This window comes from Lissotriton vulgaris, chromosome 2_1 (assembly GCF_964263255.1).
Source record: "Lissotriton vulgaris chromosome 2_1, aLisVul1.2, whole genome shotgun sequence".
Taxonomy (NCBI): domain Eukaryota; kingdom Metazoa; phylum Chordata; class Amphibia; order Caudata; family Salamandridae; genus Lissotriton; species Lissotriton vulgaris.
Window position 1 is genome coordinate 1450512835 of NC_141687.1, and position 23534 is coordinate 1450536368.

Here is a 23534-nt window from a genome sequence, read left to right on the forward strand (position 1 = left end):
CATGCTCTAATAACTGTGTAACCTTTGTTAACGATGTAACCTGCAACTATGGTCTGATACTCATGTAAGCGCTCTGATACCTCCGGGTCTAGCCAGCGCTATATAAAACCTTCTAAATAAATAAATAAATAATCTGCCTGTAGTCACATCACAGGTGTTTCTGCACATAGGCATTGCATAAGAGGAGCCATTCTGTGGTCTGCCTGTAGTCACATCACAGGTGTTTCTGCAGACAGGCGCAGCGTCAGAGGAGACATTCTGTAGTCGGCCTGTAGTCCCATTATAGGTGTTTCTGCACAGGCGCTGCGTCAAATGGGTAAACTGCATTCCGACTGTAACGCACCATTCAAAATTCTGCACCCGCCTTTTAAAGTAAACCCGACGAGTCATTCCGTAGTCTGCCTGCAACATCCTTCATGTTCCTTCCAATGAGTAATCATGCTGTGTGTGTAAAATAATTCATAATTCTGATCACGGATATTCATTCTGGCGAATTAGTCTGCCTGTATCACCAGTCGCAATTCTGCTTAAAGGGTATTAAATACAATGAGTAATTATGTAGCTTGTCTGTAGCACAGCTTTCCCAATACTGTACGTGGTCAATAAATCAGGCGCCTTGCTCAGCAGCCTCTCTGTAAAATAATTCCCAATTCTGCACATGGGCAGTACAACCGGTGAGTTATTCTGCTGTCTGCCTGTAACACATATTTCATACACAGCATGGGGTCATGAAATTAGATAACCTGTTTCGTAATATTACGGAAATGCATCGTACATAGCTGCACCTGCTGACGAAATCAGGTTAGTTATCCTGCATCCCAGAACGCTTGTGCTCAAGGGAAAGGGTTGAGGTGAGATTTCCACCTGAGACCCTTTCATCGCCGTCTTGTGTATGGAGCAGGGGCTGACCCTTCCCTCCTCCCACCAGCACTAGAGTGAAATACAATTCATGTATTTTTGAGGGGGTGTGGTGGGGGGGGGGTTATATAGCGCAAACTCGACACGAATGTACATGAGCGCTTTACATGAGCACCAGGGGCGTTACAGGCGGACACTTTCATTTCGTTAGGCACGGGAGATTGATTTGTCCGGAATCACAAGATGTTGAGCTCCCCTGCCAAAACTCGAACCAATCAACCAGCTTCGAGGTGGACCGCCCTAGCCTTTAGGCGTCATCCTCTCCCGAGTGCCTGGCAAACCTGTGCAAACCTTTCCCATTCCTTTTTTAAAAATCAAATACAAATAGGGTAGGGCGGCATTAGTTAAACCATGGGTACTCACAAACTTTCTCTCAGGGGCCAAATTTACAGTGTGGTTTGTGTCCGAGGGCCGCACTGGTGGGGGCGGGGTCAGTGGGGGGGGCGGGCTAGAGGAGCTACCAGACCCGGCATACACACATCTCTCTCTCTCTTTCTCTCTCTCTCTCTCTCTCTCTCTCTCTCTCTCTCTCTATCTCTCTCTCTGACTCCCTCCCTCTCTCTATCTCTCTTTGCCTCCCTCCCTCCATCCCTCTGTCTCCCTCTCTCCCTCCCCGGTCTCCCTCTGTCTCGCTCCCTCTCACTCCCTCTCTTTCCCTATCTCACCCTCATTTTGACTCTCTCACTTCCTCTCCCTCTCTCCTTCCCTCTCCCTTCATCTCCTTCCCTCTCCCTCCCCTTCATTCTCCCTCCCTCTCCCTTCCCTCTCCATTCCTCTCCTTCCCTCCCTCACTCCCCTTCCCTTCCCCTCACTCCCCTTCCCCCCTCTCCCTCCCTCACTCCCCTTCCCTCAACCTCACTACCTCCCCTTCCCTCACTCCCCTTCCCTCACTCCCTCGCTCCAGTTCCCTCACTCCCCTTCCCTCACTCCCTCCCTCATTCCCCTTCCCTCACTCCCCCTTCCCTCACTCCCTTCCCACACTCCCATTCCCTCACTCCCCTCCCCTTCCCTCACTCCCTCCCTCATTCCCCTTCCCTCACTCCCCTTCCATCACTCCCTCCCTCATTCCCCTTCCCTCACTCCCCCCTTCCCTCACTCCCTTCCCTCACTCCCCCCTTCCCTCACTCCCTTCCCTCACTCCCCTTCCCTCACTCCCTCACTCCCCTTCCCTCACCCCTCCCTCACTCCCCTTCCCTCACCCCCTCCCTCACTGCCCTTCCCTCCCTCCCCTTCCCTCACCCCCTCCCTCACTGCCCTTCCCTCCCTCCCTCACTCCCCTTCCCTCCCTCCCCTTCCCTCCCTCCCCTTCCCTCACTCCCTTCCCTCACTCCCCTTCCCTCACTCCCTCCCCTTCCCTCCCCTTCCCTCACTCCCTCCCTCCCTCATTCCCACCTTCCCTCACTCCCTCACCCCCTTTCCTCACTCTCTTCCCTCACTCCCCTTCCCTCACTCCCCTCACTCCCTCACTTCCCTTCCCTCGCTCCCTCACTCTCCTTCCCTCCCTCCCTCCCCTTCCCTCACTCCCCTTCCCTCCCTCCCTCCCCTTCCCTCACTCCCCTTCCCTCACTCCCGTCCCTCACTCCCTCACTCCCGTCCCTCACTCCCTCCCTCACTCCTCTCTCTCCCTCACTCCTCTCTCCCTCACTCCCCTTCCCTCACTCCCTCACTCCCCTTCCCTCACTCCCTCCCTCATTCCCCTTCCCTCACTCTCCCTCCCTCATTCCCCTTCCCTCACTCTCCTTCCCTCATTCCCCTTCCCTCACTCCCTCCCTCATTCCCCTTCCCTCACTCTCCTTCCCTCTCTCCCTCCCTCATTCCCCTTCCCTCACTCTCCTTCCCCCATTCCCCTTCCCTCACTCTCCTTCCCTCATTCCCCTTCCCTCACTCCCCTTCCCTCACTCCCTCACTCCCCTTCCCTCACTCCCTCCCTCATTCCCCTTCCCTCACTCCCCTTCTTTCACTCCCTCCCTCATTCCCCTTCCCTCACTCCCCTTCTTTCACTCCCTCCCTCATTCCCCTTCCTTCACTCCCCTTCCTTCACTGTGCCTCCCGCACTCCGTCGCCCTCATCCCTCTATCACCCTCATCCCTCTATCGCCCTCCTCCCTCTGTCTGTCTACCTTTTTCTGTCTCCATTTCTCTGTCTCCATTTCCCTCCCTCTGTCTCTGTCCCTTTACCTCCCCCCGTCACCCCACCCTGCCTGTGACACCCGGGCTGTGACAGTTTCCCCAGCCTGTTTTCCCAGCGCGCACAGACACACAGCCCCACCCGAGTGTTTCACAGGTCTTCAAAAAGACCATTTGATTGTGAATGGGGCATTGCTGTCTTTCACACCCTCTCGGCGCCCCTGCAGCTCCGCCGGAATAAATTGCCTGGCCCCCACAGAGCAGCAGAGTGTTTGCAGACAGTCTTAGTAAACACGGGTACTCTGGCTCATGGTCCGCGGGCCGCCACGGAAGGCTTGCCGGGCCGCTGCTGGCCCGCGGGCCGTACTATGAGTACCCGTGAGTTAAACCCTAGAGTACGATCCCGTTCAGTTACACTCAAATTTGTAAATTTTTTATCAGGTTTCTTTTTGACATCTTCTTTTAAATGACAGTAAATGACACAATAGAAGCATTGAACTGAAACGTGTTTTTAGATAAGAGTTATAGATAAACATAGTTTCAGTGAATTCGTTTAAATGGTAACAAATCGTAGTCTTTCAAAACATAAAACACGGCAGAAATATATGATGATGGAGATGGTAATCATAGAAATGTCTTTAATGTAACACATTGTGTCGTAATATTGCCGACTTTTAGCGCTTTAAGTAGCAGGTGGTACCGTAACCGGGGTCAATGGTATTGAATTTTCCGACCTGTGAAGGATGGACGGCTGTGTTGGTTTTTCCCGTATGGAACGCATGGCCTGGATTGACACACCCAGCTCGTAGGTGTACGCGTGTGTACGTGCCAGTCTCCACGTAGTTGTTCGCACAGAACAGCTTATACATACCAGCAAATACGGGGACACATGTGGTTTCGGGTGAAAAATGGAGCATTTGCAGCTGGAACGACACACGTTACACCTTGTGTACGTGCACGGGCACGCGCGAGATATGCTGGGCGCTCTTCTGCACCTGCGTCACAGCAGATGCATATTCAATGTTGTAGGCGCTACTTGCAACAGCAGGGAGGGGCACAAATATAGTGGGTATGCGATGCCCCACGCATTTGTGTGTACATGCGGAAATACAAATGTTATATAATGTGTACTCTTAAATAAAAAAAAGTGTTCATGAAACACGTGGGGTATTCTGTATACTCAGCTGCAGAGAGGCATACAGCCATAAGGTATGCGATGCCCCAGGCACTCTTGTGTAGTGCTGTGTGTAATGTTGTATAATGTCCCCACAAATCACAGGAAGCAGGCGTAGGTTTGCAGCTAAATTTATTAGCTTTAAATAAACTTAACTATTCCATAAAGCGCCGAGCGTCTAACTCTTTCGGGCTTCGGTCGCTTCTCTCCGTTGCTAGCTTCGCGCTCTTTCTCACGTCTCCTCCTGCGCATGCGCGCGTCTCACGCACTAGCTACTGCGCAGCGCGTCATCGCGCTGTCTGCAGTAGACTAGAGCGCAACACCACATATCTCCCCCTTCTCAAACAACCAACAATAACAACTGCGGGGGCGCCGTTCAATAGTCACTCATTTCATAGTCTTTGAAGCGGGGAGGCAGGATGACTGCCCTCCCGGTACGGGTGCGTCTTACCAGGTTGGCTTCTTCACAGCTAACTCCCTCGGGAGTGCTCCTAGTGTCCACCGGGCCACTTATCTCCATGTCCCCAGCCGGGGCTCCGTTGCTTCCTGCATCTTCCAATGTCTGTGATTCTCCATTCCCTTCATTGCCTTTAGTCACCAGTTTTTCCTTCTGATCATCTTCTCTTGTCTGTATATCATCCTCTCCTCCGGTTTGCTGTTCCTCTATCTTGATCGCCGGCCACTTCATGATCCTGTTGACTCTTGCCACGCGGTCTTGGGACCACACTCTCCCATCGCTGAGTAAGGCCGCTCTACCACGCACTTCTGAACTTGCAAGGGTTGACTGTACTTGCTTTCACCTTTCTTTTGAAGAGTTGGGAGTTTGACTCTGACCCACTCTCCTTTTTCCAGCAGGACATCTTTGGTGTTGTGCCGCTTGTTGTAGTGTGCGGCATACACCTTTTGGGCTTTTTCCAGATTGTGCTGCATCACTGCCGGAGACCATTTACTAGTCACAGTTTTCTCTCTCCACACTACATTGTCTCCAGTGAAGGGGAACCGGCCTCTCAAAATCTGGAAAGGGCTGTACCCTAGTACTGTCAGGGTAATCCTGTATGCCCACAACATGCTTTGGACTTCGGTTTCCCACTCTTTTCCTTGCATTATGGCGGCTTTTATTGACCCCATCAGCACTCGGTTGAACCGCTCCACTTGTCCATTACATGCTGGATGATAGACTGCCGTGTGCTTGGACTTTATTCCATTTCTCTTCATGTACCTGACCCATTTGTCTGAGGTGAACTGTGGTCCATTGTCACTCAGTATTGGCTTTGGTATTCCCTCCCTCAAGAACAGTGAGGTGAGGAATTTTAGTACCGTGTCCGTGTCCATGGATTCCTGCACATCTATCTCGGGCCATTTCGAGTATTTGTCAATGACCACACACAGGTATTTGGTAATGCCTCTGTTGTCGAGAACAGGTCCTAGGATGTCCACTGCAATATCCTCCCACAGGTTTTGGGGACGTTCAAATTCTCCCAGCGCAGGTCTCAGTGGCCTGAGTATCTTATCAGCTCCTTGGCACTGGACGCATTCTCGTACTTGCCTTTCTATCTGACTGTCCATGCCTGGCCACCAGTACATGTACATCTGTTTCACCTTGATTTTTGTCTTTACAATGCCAAGGTGTCCCTCATGAAGTTGTTTCAATAGTACAGGGATTATGGTTTCCGGCGGTATCACTCTGTCCCCTCGGTACAAGAATATTCCTGAATCACTCAACGACAACTCTTCCCGAATCTCATAGTACTTTCTCAAGTCCGCTTTGAGATTCCGCTTGTCAGGCCAACCGGAGGTGAGATATTGCTTGACTTCTACTATCTCACGGTCATTCTCGTACGCCTCGGTCCATTCCTGTCTGCTTATCGTCGTCTCCGTGTCAACCATGTCCGCTACCATCTCGTCCGTGTCCGGTGGGGTCACAGGAGCGTCCTCCATGGCGGAAGCTCTACTTAAGTAGTCTGCTACTCTATTCTGTGTCCCTGGTAGGTACTCGACATCGTACGTGTAGTCCAACAACTTGAGCGTCATCTTGGCAATGCGTGGTGTGGCTGTGTCGTGGCCGCACGAAGTCAGGACCTTGACCAATGGTTTGTGGTCGGTTTGTAGTTTGAACCTGGTGCCCCAGATAAATTGCCTAAACTTTCCCATTGCCCATGTGACCGCCAGCATTTCTTTCTCGATGACGCTATATTTCTGTTCAGGGGGGGATAGGGCACGAGATGCAAAGCTGATAGTCTCTACTGTGCCATCCACCCTTTCTTGAGCGAGTACTGCCCCTAATCCTTTGTCGCTGGCGTCCGTCGTCAGGATGGTGCTGCCTGTGGGGTCATAGCCCTGTAAGGGTACTGCTTCGCTGAAGTCTTTCTTCAGTCCATCGAATTTGCTTTGTGCTTCTGCATCCCACTCGAACCTTCATTTGTCTCTGATGAGCTGGCGAAGTTTATGAGTCTTAGTGGCAAAGTGTCTAACAAATTTACTGTAGTATTCGGCCATTCCGAGGAATGACCGAACTTCCTCCTTGTTGATTGGGGCCCTGGCATCATTGATGGCTCTCACATTCTGCCGTTTGGGTGATATGCCTTGACTCCCGATCTCGTGTCCTAGGTATGTGACAGATGACATGCCTATCCTGCATTTGCTCCACTCTGCCGTGAGGCCTTTCTCTTGCAGTACTGTGAGTACTTTGGTCAGTTTGCTGTCATTGTCTTCCTGGTTAGTTCCCATTATCAGGATGTCGTCCTGGAAATATTGGACTCCCGGTAGATCTTTAAACAGACGATGCATACGTTTCTGGAACACAGCGGCCGCAGAGGCCAGGCCAAAGGGCATGCGGCGAAACTGATAGCACCCGAAAGGTGTGATGAACGAGGTGTACTTTCTGCTCGTTGGGTGCAGGTCGATCTGGTGATACGCCGATGTGAGGTCAATGGTGGAAAACCATGACACTCCTTTCGTTCTCGCCAACATTTCCTCAATCCTTGGTAGGGGAAACTTCTCCACTATCAGGCACTTGTTGAGTTCACGTAGGTCCACACATAGACAGACATTCCCATTGGGTTTCTTGTCCACGACCAAGGGGGCTAACCATTCGGAACTGTCGATCGGCTCGATGATCCCCTGTTGCTCTAACCTTTGGAGTTCCAGTTGTACAGCCTCTTTTATGGCAATGGGGATGTTCCTGACTTTGTGAGACACCGGGCGGGCACCTTCCTTGAGTTGTATCTTATGCACAAATGTATCTAATTTTCCTACTGTACCCCCGAAGACTTTGGGGTAGGCTTGCTTTAGTTCATCTTGTTGGGGTGATTGGCTGTCCTCCGTTAGCAGGATCTGCTCTTTGCCGCCAGGATCTTTTTTTTATTTTTTTTTATTTTTATTTTTATTTATTTGTTAAAGCGCAAACAGCTGCCCCAGCAACGGAGCATCCCGGCGCTGACCTAACCAGTACCTGAGGGGGGGGGAACCAGCAAAGGGATTAGATGACAGAGAAAAGATGGGTTTTGAGTGCTTTCCGGAAAGCAATCAGATTGGTAAGGGCACGGATATGCGGAGGTAGGGAGTTCCATAGCTTAGCTCCTAAGACCTTAAAGGAACGTCCACCCTGTCTACAGAGCTTAGTTCGGGGGACCATCACGAGGTGTTGTCCCTGAGAACGCAGGTTGCGCTGCGGCGTGTATGGTACCAGGAGCGGGCGCAGGAGTTCAGGGCAGTCAGAATTGAGAATTTTAAATGCCATAGTCAGGGTTTTAAATTGGATCCGAGATTCGATTGGCAGCCAGTGCAAATTGCGAATGGTGACTCTGGCAGAGCACCTGCGTGGGAGACCCACCACTGCTCTGGCAGCCGAGTTCTGGATTCGCTGCAGTCTTGCTAGTTCAGCTTTGTTTGCCCCCAAGAGTAAGACATTGGCGTAATCCAGCCGGGCAAGAATCATAGCTTGCATAATGAGTTGACGGGTTTTGGCGTCAAAAAATCCAAGTATGGGGTTAAGGCTCCTCATGAGACCCACACACGTGGATGCCACTTTCTTTGTGTGGGACTGAAAGCTAAGTGAGGGGTCGAGCCAGACACCCAGGTTTTTGACGACTTCTTTTGGCACGGGGGTAGGGCCAAGCACAGAGGGCCACCAGTGATGGTTCCAGAGGGAGGGGTTTTTTCCCAGGAGGAGGACCTCCGTTTTCCCGGCGTTTAGCTGCAGGCAGTTGAGTGTCATCCACAGTGCGACTGCTGCGAGGCCATCTCTGAATTTGGTTGCCGAAGGTGAAGGACCTTCTGAGAGTGTGATGACCAGCTGTGTGTCATCAGCATAGGACACCAGCGTGAGATCCCACTCTTTTGCTACCACTGCGAGAGGCTGAACGTATAGGTTAAATAGGGATGGGCTAAGCGCCGACCCTTGGGGGACCCCTTGCCGGATGGATTGGGGTTGAGAGATGTAGGGGGGGGCTGAAACTCGAAAGGACCTGTCTTCTAAGAAGGACTGGAACCATTCAAGGGCTGATTCGCCAATCCCAATGGCTTCAAGTCGTTTCAGCAAGATGTTGTGTGAGACCGTGTCAAAGGCCGCGCTGAGATCCAGCAGGATCAGCGCGGCACTTTGACCGGCGTCTAGGATACCTCGAAGGTGCTCCGTAGTGGTCAGCAGAGCCGACTCAGTGCTGTGACCTGGCCTGAAGCCGTTTTGGGAAGGGTCCAGGACATGGTTTTGCTGCATGTGATGAGATAGTATTTTGTTGACATGAGCTTCAGCCAGTTTTGACGTCCAGGGGAGCAGGGAAATAGGCCGGAAGTTTTCTGGTTTATTGGGGTCCAATGAGGGTTTTTTGATGATGGGTGAAACCCACGCAGATTTCCAGCAGGTGGGGACCACCGCTGAGGAAAAGGAGAGATTGAGTAGTTTGGCAAGCGAGGGGAGAAAGAAGTCAAGTGATTCCAAGAATTTGGACGGTCGCATGGGGTCTGCAGGGGAGCCAGACTTGACCTGTCTACATAGTTTAGAGAGGTCGTCTAGGGATATGTCGGGTATCTTTAGCAGTTTAGATGTCTCTGCAGTCAATTGGGGGGTGCTAATGGGCGTAGCATCGACTTGTGGAAAGGACGCGTAGATCTTCCTCACCTTTTCAGTAAAAAAGGTGGCAAGGTCCTCGCATTGTTTCAGGGAGGTGATGCAGGAACCTGGATTGGGAGTTTTCTGGAGATTTTGCACTAAGTTGAAGATGGTTTTGGTGGGGTTGGAGCTGCGTTCGATTTCCTTAGCGTAGAAGGAGGCTCGAGTAGTGCGAATCGCCTTGTGGTAGGCGCGGAGTTTAGATAGGTAGAGGGTTTTGCTAGTGTCTAAGTATTCTTTCCTCCACTCACGTTCGGCTTTTTTGCACTCTTTCCGTAACATTTTGAGTGAGTCATTGTACCATGGGTTAGAGGGGGAACTGCGGGTTTTTGTCCATTTGAGTGGAATTAAGGCATCAAGCCCTGTGACTATCCATTCGTGGAAGGCGGCGTAGACTGTGTTGATATCCCTATTCTCATCGGGGAGGTGGAATTCTCCTAGGTGGTTGATGAGGTCTCCGGAGATGAGTTTGTGCCATGGTCGTTTGTGACTTGAGTTGGGCGTAGCTTTGGGGGGCAGTTTTTTTGTCATAACATTTAATTTAACAAGAAAGTGATCGGTCCAGCCCATGGGTTCAGGGGGGTCAACCGTGATTTCCGATAAATTAGAGAAAACGGGATCCAATATGTGCCCCGCAGTGTGGGTGGGGGAGTGAACCAAGGGGTTTAGCTGCAAGGCCGTGATGTCGGCTAGCAGGTTTTTGATTGTGGGGTCAGTGGTGGAGTCGAAGTGGAGATTGAGATCACCCAAGATGGTGAAGTTGGGGGAGGAGACTGCCAATGTGTGAGCAAGTTCCAAGAGTTCCTCAATAAATCTGGCGGAGGGACCAGGAGGCCGATAGATGTAAAGGCCAGAGAGAGTGAATTGCGGGCAAGTGGCAATCTTGAAGCGTGCGCATTCGCAGCCCCAGATTTCCTCTTTGGTGAAGGAGCAGTTGTATTCAGTTCGGTATACAACGGCTATTCCACCGCCTCTAGAGTCTCTGTTAACCAGTTTCATAGAGAAACCGTTGGGCGGCGTGAGATTTAAAATGCTAGTTTGGTCGTTATGGAGCCAGGTTTCACATATAAATAGAATGTCTGGATTTTCTTCCATAATGAGAGTGTTGACTTCAGCATGGTGCTTAGCGAGGGATCTTACATTCAGTTGCAGAACCCGGAGGGAGGGCAGTTTAGGTATCGCTGCTGTATCACTTACCAGGCTGGGTAGGGGCGTGGCAAAATTACAGGCCTTACACTGAAGTGTAGTTCGTCCGAGTAGACCGTCGAGCTTGTTGCATCTAGTTTTGGCGTTTAGAGCAAGGAGCTGGTCTCTGTCATAGCTGATACGGAGTGTGGGATTTTGTGCAGGGGGACTGGCGAGAGGCGATGTCTTGGCGATGACGGGCGCAGACGGGCTTGCCTTAGGCGCGCCTTCGGCGCGCAAACGGCGCTCCCGCTGCGCTCGTCCGCTGCGCTTCCTCCAGATGCACATTTATCCCGGGGGTAAGGGGGTGTGGCCTCTAGGGGGCGTGGTCAGCGCGCACGCCGGCTCTGATGGCGGCCGCTTTTGAGAAGAGGAGAAAGCGCGCCAGCTAGTGATCAGCTGAGCGCTGTGAGCAGAATAGCAGGTGAGATGCCCTCTGCGTTTAAAAACACAGTAAGTGACACCACGCAGTGAAATGGGTTTAAAAATAGCTTTTGCTAATGTGAACGAGTACCGCCAGCTCCCGGCTTCCGCCTCAGGACTGGGAAAGGGTGTAACTGACAGCTGTTGGCAGCGAGGGTTAAGTAGTCAGAGGAGGGGGCGTAACTTAATTCCCAGGTCGCCAGCATCTCTCCAGCCGAGCACAGAGGGCCCCCTCTCTGCCACGTATAGCTTGCAGGTGGCTGATCTACCTCTGAATTCAAACATCAGAGTATGGAATCCTACAATGGGGATTGCATTGTTGGTGTACGAAATTGGGCGGATATCAGGCGGGTGTAGCATCGGCCCCACGGTCGGCACAAAGTCTTCTTCCCACACAGATCGCTGCACTATAGTCCACGGGGATCCTGAATCAATTGCAATGTGCACCTTTACGCCTCCGATGAACATGTCTGTGCGTGGTTTGTCAGAGCGCCTGCCTGTCACATCCAGTACTTGATCATCCACACACAAAACCATGTCATCATCCTCCAGGTCCTCTTCCATCAAGTCTTCTGATGGTGTGGATTCGATGCACTTTACCATGGTTTTCTTCCCCTTCTTGCGGCACACCTTTTAAAAATGGCCGACCAGGCCACAGAACGCGCATCTGACGCGAAACGCCGGGCACCGCTTGTCCTGGGCCGAGTGGGCCGTGCTACCACACCTGTAACATGAGAATTTGTAGTCCGTGGGTTGTCTTCCCGGACCAGTCTGCTTCTCTGTCCACCTCGACTCTTGCTTCCGTACACCGGTGGACCCTTTTTGCTTGTATGCCGCAGGAGCCTCATCAATTTTGTTGACAATCTGCTTCTGCGTGTTTTCTCTTTTGGCTGCGTCTGCACATCGCTTGGATAATTCCGCCTTTTTCACCATAGCTATGACATCTTTGAGCGACGCTTCTCCTTGTGCCCACAGTTTGTCCTGGACCGACTTGTTGGTTGTGTGCATGACTATCTGATCTTTGATGTACTCATCTTGAAGCTGCCCATATTTGCATGTGATCGCCAGGCGTCGCAGGGCTGCAACGTAGATATCTACCGACTCTCCTACCTACTGTTTCCTCTGCTGGAAGTTGTACCGGTCAATGGATACACACACAGCTGGTCGGTAGTGGTTGTCCAGATCTTCCAGAGCGTTCTTGAAAACGTCTACGTCCGTGTCGGGCCGTTCTTTAGGTACAATGTTCGCAAACACACGCACACCCTCTGGGCCTAGGTTGTGCAGTAGTAGCCTTATCTTTCGGGCACTGGGGTACGGTTCACCATTCTCGTCCTCTAAGGCTTCCACATAGTTCTTGAAGTACTCCCTCCAGTCCTCCCACTTCATCAGGGGTTCACCTGGTCTGGGCAGGAAGGGAACGGGGGCTGTCAGCGATGTCGCCTGGTTGGCCATTCTGGGCTCTAACCTGGGATTCCCTGGTTGGTTCCCCGGGCTGCCTGGCGTATTAGGGGATCCTTCCCCACTGGAGACGTCTCCTCTGCCTCTGGGACTGCCTGGTGCGCTATTGGTAGCTCCCTGTGTGGGGCTGGGGGGAAGCGGCCCTTCTTCCTCCTTCAGAGTGTCCCCTCTGCCTGCCAGGATCTTAGCTTCGGGCCCCTTGGCGCTCTGGGCCTGCACTGACCTTTCACAGTGTCACTGAGCTGTGCACGTCGTCTGTGGTCTGGTGCCGCGCGTCTGCCCCTTGTCCTGGATTTCCGCTGCTGCCACGCTCTATGGAAAAAGAGCACCGCTGTGTTGACCAGGCAGGTTATGATCTGTACCTGGCTCTCGGTGCCCTGGCCGCCGCTCCACAGTGCTGTTGAGTGGGGACAGTGGGGTGCTCCCAGTCCTCGTCGCCACTGTAATGTTGTATAATGTACCCACAAATCACAGGAAGCAGGCGTAGGTTTGCAGGTAAATTTATTAGCTTTAAATGAACTTGACTATTCCATAAAGCGCCGAGCGTCTAACTCTCTCGGGCTCCGGTCGCTTCTCTCCGTTGCTAGCTTCGCGCTTTTTCTCTCGTCTCCTCCTGCGCATGCGCACGTCTCACGCACTAGCTACTGCGCAGCGCGTCATCGCGCTGTCTGCAGTAGACTAGAGCGCAACACCACACTGTGATTTACGTGATATAGAAAGAACTTGGGGGCATATTATTAAGCAGGGCGTTAAAAATTATCCCCGTTTTAGCGGCAGAAAACTGCTGCTAAAGCGGCGGTAATGGGCTTGATAATATGGCCTTGTGAATTCCATTAGAAACCCATGTTCTGGTGTGAACATGGGTTTCTATTGGAATTCTCCATGGCATATTATCAAGTCCATTATCGCCGCTTTAGTGGCAGTTTTCTGCCGCTAAAACGGCGATAATGTTAACGCCCTGCTTGATAATATGCCCTTTAGTACACGCAGCGATGCACTGTGCCATTCCGTGTACTTCCTGGATCTTCAGCTGCAGTGACGCACACAGCTAGTAGATATGCTATGCACTGTGCACTCATGTGTACATGAAGTGATACACGTGCTACTCTGTGTACTTTGCTGTTTCTCCTGCATTTACGCACACAGCTAGATGTGTGACCACCTGTGCACTCGTGTCGTGTGTACGTGCAGTGAGACACACGTGCTATTCTGTGTATTCTGCTGTTATCACATACTGCGGGATGTGTGAATGAACAGCGGGAGCTGACAGCGTGGTGTGAATGTTGTCAGAGATGCGGCCTCCGCGTGCGCATCCCTCCCTCCCTCCGCAGGCACGTCAGGCGCTGGCCAAGGTGCTGAAACTCCCTTGACGATGCTCTCTCCCGGCAGCCGGGAAGGAAGGCTCATTGCCAAAGCACTGAAACAAAAAGCTCGGTATAAAACACATCACAACCGTTATATGTCGTGTATATTAATTTGTTGAATCAAATCATTTTAGAAATCTAAAAATCATGAAAATCTTTAATATTCAAACTAAGCAGAACATGGCGACAAGAAGGGCCCGAACAACGGAGCGACCAGCAGTACAAGAATTGAGCAGTGAGGCCCCAGAGGAAACCCGCCTCAGGGCGACAAGGAAGGGGCGGAGCAACTACTGGGGATGAAGCAAGAGGCTGTAGGGAAAGCTGTAATACAGCACGAGTTAAGCCCCCTGTAGCGGCGACTGCCGGCTTGCCCTTTGGTGCCCTGGTCACTGTTTCTACTACCAAAAACTCAGGAGTCCGGGCGGCAGCCTCAGGGTAAATAACCCGGGCTCTAAAAGTCCTGTTTACTTTAATTAGTTCACAGACATTGCCCTTCCCCCAATCAGCAACAAACATGAGGCAGTTGAAGTGCCGATGGTGGTATGCATTGGACAAACTGTTTAAATAGTATCAGGGTCAAAGGTTGCCTGATGTCACTACCGCTTCTTATTATGTTGTCCATTTCTTGGACCATACCTTAAAAAATCCGTAATTGTCTGTAAATTCTAATTCTTATATAAACATTCGGATTAGAGAAAGAGTACATAGATCTGTGAATAAGCATATTGAGGAACACCTGGGAATCATGGCTCCATTCCCTGACCTAATTGCATTTGAAATATCTGCATAGGAGAGACATTCCATTCATACAATGGTGTTACATATAGATTTTAGGCAACACATGTCCATAGGTGGCACACTCCTGCTTTAGAATCACTTGTATTTACAAAAGAATGTATAATTAATGTTAGAGGATCTAATCGTGGTGTGTTTTTTCCTTAAAATGACGTGGTGTTGTTTGGGAAATTTTTGTTTATGTATCCAAAATAAAAAAATAATTGAATTTGACGAAAAAAAATATCCACTGCAGTCAACCAATGTGCTACCTAAGACTTGAAGGGCTAAAGAAGCCTTCAGTAGAAGGCATTGCATGTTTGAATTGGAGAGTCTAAGTATCGCGGATTATTTAGAAGGTTTTTCTGCTCTCCTTGATGACAACAATATAAAACTAAATTTATATGTACATTTGACTTTCCCAGGTTTACTTGAAAGCAGCACAAAACTTAATCCTCTTGAAGCCCAGAGCTACAGAAAGAAGGCATTATGGGTATCTTGGATCTCTATTGCTGTAACCCTGGTCCTGGCAGTGGCAGCTTTCAGTGAGTACAAAGAGCGTCTTTAATGCTTCTAATGCATGTTGCATTCAACCCGAAAACCTCTAAAAACACAACCTATACCTCCCACCCTAGGTCTGTGACAGCGGTGGGCGGCGCAGGTAAGCACGGTGAGGCGGGAGAAGGGTGGGGTAGGAGGGGGTAAGTCGACAGATGGCGAAATAGGTCAAATTAAAATAAATAAAACCTATTCCAACGTGTGTCTACTCCCCCCCCCCCCCGCAACCCCCCTCCCACCCACCAGGCTTACCTGCTATGTGATATTTTTATTATATTTTTCTGTTCTGTGCTCAGTCGTAGGAAAAGAGATTATTGGTTTGTAAAAAAGATCATGGATTCTTCTAGAAACATTGCTTGTGGTTGAACATTGCATTGACAGAAGCAGACTCTGGAATTGATTTAGAGTTTGGCAGGTTGGAATACTCCTTCAGAAATGTGAAGGATATCCCCTCTGCCATCTTCCAAGTGCATTAGATGGTGTGCCCTTGTAAAATGGCGGATGTGATAGCGATTACGTTTATGACGAGTAACCCATCCGCCAACTCTAAAATAAGGCCCGAGGTCTTCTTGCTATATTGATAACCTGCGTAAAATCCCCTGTTAGATGTGAGAGGCGCGATTTTAGAATACAGGAGTATATAATTAGACATTATGAAATAAGTGTCTGTAATAGTGAGCATGTAGCAGAAAAACAACTTATTTAATTCTAAAAGATTTTTCAAAATATAGAAGGTGAAATTGCTGAACTAACTCTTACTTTGATTTTCTTGGAAAGACTGAAGGGGTAGTGTGACATTGATGATTCGTTTCACTTCTTACTGCCTTTATATGCTATGAAACATTTATGTAAAATGTTGATATCCTTTTTTTGAACTGGATGTGCTTTAGATTTAAACAAACACCGCTTATATTTGACTTGCTTTGTAAATTAGTGAAAAGGTGAGCAGAATGCTGCATTTTGAAGCTATGTGGAGGAGCCTGAATTTTCACGTTCAGGTTCCAGCAGACGCGGATTCTGATTTGCTAGGATACCTTGTACAAAGGTTCAATCTGTGAGATGGACAGTTTACATTTTAAGGGCAAGTTAATGCCGCGTGAGAACAGCGAGCAGAAGACGAGGCTTTAATGTGACTAATGCTAGCAGCCTTCAAATTAGTGTGACAGTGGAAAGTGACGAAAGTTCCCAGTATCGAATTTTCTTCAGCCAGCGGTGTCAAGTGAGATCAATTTGTGACTAGTGAGCGCGAGGGACAGAGGGAAGCATCACCCGCTCTCGAGCGCCAGGCTCTGCATAGCAATACGCTGAGTGCTAACAGAGAAGCAGAGACAATGATCGCCTTCATTTAGGTGTTGCATATATGCTATTGCTGGACACCTAGGACTGGAATTATTTAAAACCATGCACTTTATTAAAGCACATAGATACTTGGATAGCTGTGTGTGGAACCAGGGGTGGCTGGCATGTCCCGAGGGTGGAAGGGCGGATGGGGCATTAAAAAACAAATATCTATATATATATATATATATATATATGGATTTTGTGCGAGCTGCAGTAGAAATACTTGAATGGTTTTATAATATATTTCTAATATATGCGTATATGTATGCCGATATACTTGTCAATGTTTTTCTGAAAAACAATAAAACAGATTAAAAAAAATATATAAATATATATTCACTGAAAAAACCATAGGTTTCACACCAGTTATAGTTAGGAATTAGCATTTTAAAAACCTATTAAATTCACAAAAAAAAACATAGGTTTCACATCAGTTATAGTTAGCTGGAAATTTTACTGTCATAAAACCATTGAAATTCCACGTTATAGTTAGTTGGACTCACTATAACTTGCGCGACTAAATGCACTGCTGATGACGTCACATATTACATCACTCATGACATGGTCAGTGACATCACTCATGACATCACTGATGACATCATCCTTGTGAATGTGTGTCTTTCTGAAAAATAAATAAATAAGAATAAATGTTTAAATAAGTGTGTAATTGTTTTAAAAAAAAAAAAAAAAATTGGTTAATATGTATCAGTGTTTCACTTTGTTTATAAATGGCTGCATGGATTGGTGAGTAGCTACATGTGTGTGTATATGGGTTATTATTTGTTTTTTTTAGTATCAGTATGAGTGTCTGTATGGTTTGGTGGGAGTGTTACTTAGCACATAGATGCATCAATGACTGACTAACTGTTTGTAAGTGTTTTGAAGACGGCATATGTACAGGACTGTTTGGGTGGATGAGTGTGTATATGCGTGTGTTAGTGAGTGAATGACTCTCTCACTAGTGTCTTTATCAGTAACAAGATATGTTTTAATCTAGTATATGTGAATATTGATGTATATGAGTGATTATATGTGAGTGTGAGAGATTGAAAGACTTCTTGTTTAAATAAGTATGTGTTTCTATAAGTGATTGTTAAAGAGAGTAAGAATGTGTAAGTTTCCTTAGAAGTAAGGTGGTAGTGTGTGTATAGCTGTATATGCAAATAAATGGGTGTTCAATAGTTTATTTTCATGTGTGAGTATGTGTGTGAGTAACTTTTGGATGACTGTCGGTGTGTAACAGGATGTATAGATGTATCACTACATATGATGAGTGAGTATATGTATGAGTGACTATATAGAACTGTTGATGAATGAGTAAATGTGTATATAGATGGTGGAATTATGGAATTGGTTGTTGTAACTGGTATGAGTATCTCCATTTTTAAAATGTTTTAATTTATATTTTTCTTTTTGTGTTTCATGGGTTACATTACAGTGAAAGGAGGTCTGTCACTCTGTCACAAGGATGATGTCATCAGTGATGTCATGAGTGATGTCACTGACCATGTCATGAGTGATGTAATATGTGACGTCATCAGCAGTGCATTACACGCGCAAGTTATAGTGAGTCCAACTAACTATAACGTGGACTTTCAATGGTTTTATGACAGTAAAATTTCCAGCTATCTATAACTGATGTGAAACCTATGGTTTTTTTAGTGAATTTAATAGGTTTTTAAAATGCTAATTCCTAACTATAACTGGTGTGAAACCTATGTTGTTTTCAGTGAATTTCATAGGTTTTTTAAATGCTAATTCTTAAATTTAACTGGTGTGAAACCTATGGTTTTTTCAGTGAATTTTATAGGTTTTTTTAATACTAATTCCTAACTATAAGTCTCACTTTATAAGTAAGACTGTTAGCGCTCTAGTTGTTTAGAACACTCTGGTACATTCTGTCATTGGGCTACAGTTTGGCTACATCTGGCTGATATTTGGGATATATTTTTTTTTTGTCTCTGGTGGCCATCTTTGGGCTACATTGGGCTACATTTGGGCTACATTTTGGCTCTAACATATATTAAGCCCAATGTATCACAATACATATTTTTCAAAAGTTAATTTTTTTAAAAACCACTTCAGAATAGGGCTACCTGTCCCTACAATTATCCCATTTTTATTTATTTATTTTTTTTATTTTTGGAGCGCTCCCGGAGCGCGCCCCAGGGAGCGCCCCAGAGAGCGTACTACTATAAAGCGCCCCGGGGCGCGCTCGGGGGAGCGTCCCGTGAGCGCCAATATCGCGAACGAAAACATGATCGTGACGTATCGTGTAGCCGCGTCCGCGTGATACGCACGGCGTAAGCGCACCCGGAAGTACTCGAGCGAATACGATCGCGCAACGTAAACATCCGACGCGCTTACGCTACGCGACCCGGGGCGCGCCCCCGGGCGCGCCCCGGGGCGCGTATCGTAAGCGCGTCGGGTCATGTGACCTATAAATAACACTTTTCATTGGTTCATAACAGTTTTGGTTTCATAATGATGAAGCCCCTGGTCTTGTGACCTGAAAATAACACTTCTCATTGGTTCAGGACAGTTTTTTTTCCAAATGATGAAAGACCCCACCTTTTTTCCTTATTCTGACTTTGTCCTTTGACTGAGGAAGACCTGTTTGTACATCTCTGTACCTTTTGGATCTTAATAATGGCTTCAGTAGCAGCAGCAGCTGGTGCATCTGCCCCACCACCACCACCACCACCACCACCAACAGGACCAGCTCCAGATTATATTGATGGTCAAGAAGAGGAGGAGGAGGAAGAGGAAGAGGAGGAGGGGAGGAGAAGATGGCTGCCTGAAGAAAATCCCCCATACAAGCCCAAGCCACACACTGTATGGGAGTTTTTTTCAATCCCAGAGGGGAAGAAAAAAGTGAATGCGGCTAAGGTAACTTGCCTAATCTGCAATGAAGAACTCTCAAGGGGCAACCCAAACAAAAAATATTCATTTGGTAACTATACCATGATTCGTCATATGACCAGAAAGCACCCAAACAACTATTCACGTGCAGAGTTCAGGGAACTGGCCAGCTCCCAAAGAAACGAACCCACTTCATCTGGACCAGAAACATCAGAGATGATGCCTTGTATTCAGCCAAGATTTGCTGATTTTAAAATCACTTGTTCTGCATGTGGCAAGCTTATCGCCTATGGTGAAAAAAGCGTAAAGCTCATCGTCCTTGCAGGTGATAATCACAAGTGCCCCAAAAAGAAGTAATTTTGGGGGGTTTTTGTTTTTTTGCTCCAGTTGAGCCAGTTTCAATTCCCTTTATTTTGTTTCTCCCCCTAAAAAAATACAAAAAAAATATAAAACTGTTTTGAAAAGCCAAAAAAAGTATATAATGTTCATAAAACAACAAAAAGAAGAAAAAAAAAGTTATTTTTAGAACTACCTCCAATTTCTAAAAAAAGGCTTCCTTTTTAAAAAACTCTGTCATTCTTGTTTCCTCATAGTACGCTCCCCGGTACGCGCATCGGGGAGCGCACCGAGCGCTCCCCCCGCACAAAACGAAAAAAAATATATATTTTAAATGCCCCGCGGGGCCCTTTTTGAGCCCCCACATCAAACCTAGGGGGTCAAAGGGGGTCTATCCCTGTCGCCTTATGGTCATTTCCCCCTTTGTTTTAGCCACCTCTTGTGTCTCGATTTTACCGAGACACAAGATGGCGGCCGCTCCGGACTGTTTCGAATGTTTACAGACACCCGAGAGCCAATCAGCTTTCCGTGCGCACCTCGCGTGGCGCGCCTGGAGCGCTCCCCGGGGCGCGTACCGGGGCGCGGCTATAGATATATATATTTTTTTGAACCTAAATTACTCAAAATCCACTGGAGCACATATCTTGAGACATAGCAAAGGCACATCGGGCTACCAGTCCCTACAATTTTGCCAAGTTTGGTGGAAATCCATTCAACCGTTCGGGCTAAAAGTGAAATCGACCACCCTATGGAAATTAACATGGGGAAAACGCGTTTTGGGACCCCACTTTTATCTCCGCCCCCGCTTGACATATCCCCCCCAAACTTTCAGGGAAGGACCGATGCGCCACGAGGCCATTTTGAGGAAATTTTCAGGCAGATTCGTCAACCGGCGCCAAAGTTATTCCAAATAGAATTTTTAGAATTAACATTGAAAAAAATCCTAACTATAACTACCTACTGGCGACCGGTATACATATATATATATATATCCAAATCCAATGCTCACCTCTTTGACAAAGTGAGCGGGACACATGCTCCGGGTTAGACAAAGGGATTTATTCGACGTAGCAAGCACAAAGTTATTTTTTCTCCAAATCTGTGAAACGCTGTAGAATGCAGGCAGACGCGTTTCTGGCCTCAGTTAGGCCGTCATCAGTGCCGGTCTCACAGAACGCTGTACATCCCTGGATTTGGATCGGTCACCGCTTCCTATGAAGTAGTTCCGTGGCTCCTCCTCCCGGCTGCAGGTGTGTGCTGATTGCTGATTCCTGTGGGTGAACTGCATGATGGTTGACGTAGTCCCTCGTGGTGCCTAATACAGTGACTGGTCACCAAGCACCTCAAGGATGCCCCCATTGGTTGGCGTTGAACAACTCTACCTCCACACAGCACCTCGGTAAGTTGATTCCGTCGTACCCTTTGTCGTCCCCTTGGTCAGGCAGCACAATGCAGCCTCCTCTCTCCCCTTGCGATAATCATCGCCAGCTGGCAAATTTCACGCGTGGGGGGGCGCCGCATTTAGCACTTGCCGTACTAAGTCCAAGGTTTGTTTGCTGAAACAATGCGGAGCACCAGAACGAGAGGGCGTGCCCCCACCCGGTCTCAGCAAAACCGGATAAATATCCAAATCCAATGCTCACCTCTTTGACAAAGTGAGCGGGACACATGCTCCGGGTTAGACAAAGGGATTTATTCGACGTAGCAAGCACAAAGTTATTTTTTCTCCAAATCTGTGAAACGCTGTAGAATGCAGGCAGACGCGTTTCTGGCCTCAGTTAGGCCGTCATCAGTGCCGGTCTCACAGAACGCTGTACATCCCTGGATTTGGATCGGTCACCGCTTCGTATGAAGTAGTTCCGTGGCTCCTCCTCCCGGCTGCAGGTGTGTGCTGATTGCTGATTCCTGTGGGTGAACTGCATGATGGTTGACGTAGTCCCTCGTGGTGCCTAATACAGTGACTGGTCACCAAGCACCTCAAGGATGCCCCCATTGGTTGGCGTTGAACAACTCTACCTCCACACAGCACCTCGGTAAGTTGATTCCGTCGTACCCTTTGTCGTCCCCTTGGTCAGGCAGCACAATGCAGCCTCCTCTCTCCCCTTGCGATAATCATCGCCAGCTGGCAAATTTCACGCGTGGGGGGGCGCCGCATTTAGCACTTGCCGTACTAAGTCCAAGGTTTGTTTGCTGAAACAATGCGGAGCACCAGAACGAGAGGGCGTGCCCCCACCCGGTCTCAGCAAAACCGGATAAATATCCAAATCCAATGCTCACCTCTTTGACAAAGTGAGCGGGACACATGCTCCGGGTTAGACAAAGGGATTTATTCGACGTAGCAAGCACAAAGTTATTTTTTCTCCAAATCTGTGAAACGCTGTAGAATGCAGGCAGACGCGTTTCTGGCCTCAGTTAGGCCGTCATCAGTGCCGGTCTCACAGAACGCTGTACATCCCTGGATTTGGATCGGTCACCGCTTCCTATGAAGTAGTTCCGTGGCTCCTCCTCCCGGCTGCAGGTGTGTGCTGATTGCTGATTCCTGTGGGTGAACTGCATGATGGTTGACGTAGTCCCTCGTGGTGCCTAATACAGTGACTGGTCACCAAGCACCTCAAGGATGCCCCCATTGGTTGGCGTTGAACAACTCTACCTCCACACAGCACCTCGGTAAGTTGATTCCGTCGTACCCTTTGTCGTCCCCTTGGTCAGGCAGCACAATGCAGCCTCCTCTCTCCCCTTGCGATAATCATCGCCAGCTGGCAAATTTCACGCGTGGGGGGGCGCCGCATTTAGCACTTGCCGTACTAAGTCCAAGGTTTGTTTGCTGAAACAATGCGGAGCACCAGAACGAGAGGGCGTGCCCCCACCCGGTCTCAGCAAAACCGGATAAATATCCAAATCCAATGCTCACCTCTTTGACAAAGTGAGCGGGACACATGCTCCGGGTTAGACAAAGGGATTTATTCGACGTAGCAAGCACAAAGTTATTTTTTCTCCAAATCTGTGAAACGCTGTAGAATGCAGGCAGACGCGTTTCTGGCCTCAGTTAGGCCGTCATCAGTGCCGGTCTCACAGAACGCTGTACATCCCTGGATTTGGATCGGTCACCGCTTCCTATGAAGTAGTTCCGTGGCTCCTCCTCCCGGCTGCAGGTGTGTGCTGATTGCTGATTCCTGTGGGTGAACTGCATGATGGTTGACGTAGTCCCTCGTGGTGCCTAATACAGTGACTGGTCACCAAGCACCTCAAGGATGCCCCCATTGGTTGGCGTTGAACAACTCTACCTCCACACAGCACCTCGGTAAGTTGATTCCGTCGTACCCTTTGTCGTCCCCTTGGTCAGGCAGCACAATGCAGCCTCCTCTCTCCCCTGTATATATATATACAGGTCCACAAAACGTAGCGAAACTACGTAAATGCACTCTCCTTGAAAGATCAGGAATCAAGAAATCCTTAGCAGAGTGCGCTTTTTCCAAAAGTTCATGTTTATTTGACCCGTGATCAAGGCGAGTTTCCTCGCTGAAACGCGTTGGGTTTTTTGATTCCATGGATTGTCACGATGCTGCACTCTAAATAAACATGAACTTTTGGAAAAAGCGCACTCTGCTAAGGATTTCTTGATTCCTGATCTTTCAAGGAGAGTGCATTTACGTAGTTTCGCTACGTTTTGTGGACCTGTATACAACGAAGGGGGACCTTTGCCCCTTAATGCACCGCTGTCACGGTGTCCCGGCGTTACAAAGGATGTGGATTTGAATATATATATATATATATATATATATATATATATATATATATATTTAAAAGCACCTACCTGCGAGCGGTAGGCAACTTCCTCCTTGATGGTCTTCTCTCCTCGAAGCAAGCAGTCAGGCTCCAAACTCCCAAACTAATCACAGCCACTG

At 48.5% G+C, this 23534-nt stretch overlaps 1 protein-coding gene across 1 annotated transcript in view; it reads left to right on the forward strand.

Annotated features, from left to right (window-relative positions):
• Positions 1-23534, forward strand: part of TMEM163 (transmembrane protein 163) — a 1005122-nt gene that overhangs the window by 24565 nt on the left and 957023 nt on the right. The window contains exon 2 of the mRNA XM_086958858.1: positions 14958-15077. Coding sequence (XP_086814984.1) covers positions 14958-15077 — 120 coding nt within the window. The remainder of the gene's footprint in view (positions 1-14957; positions 15078-23534) is intronic.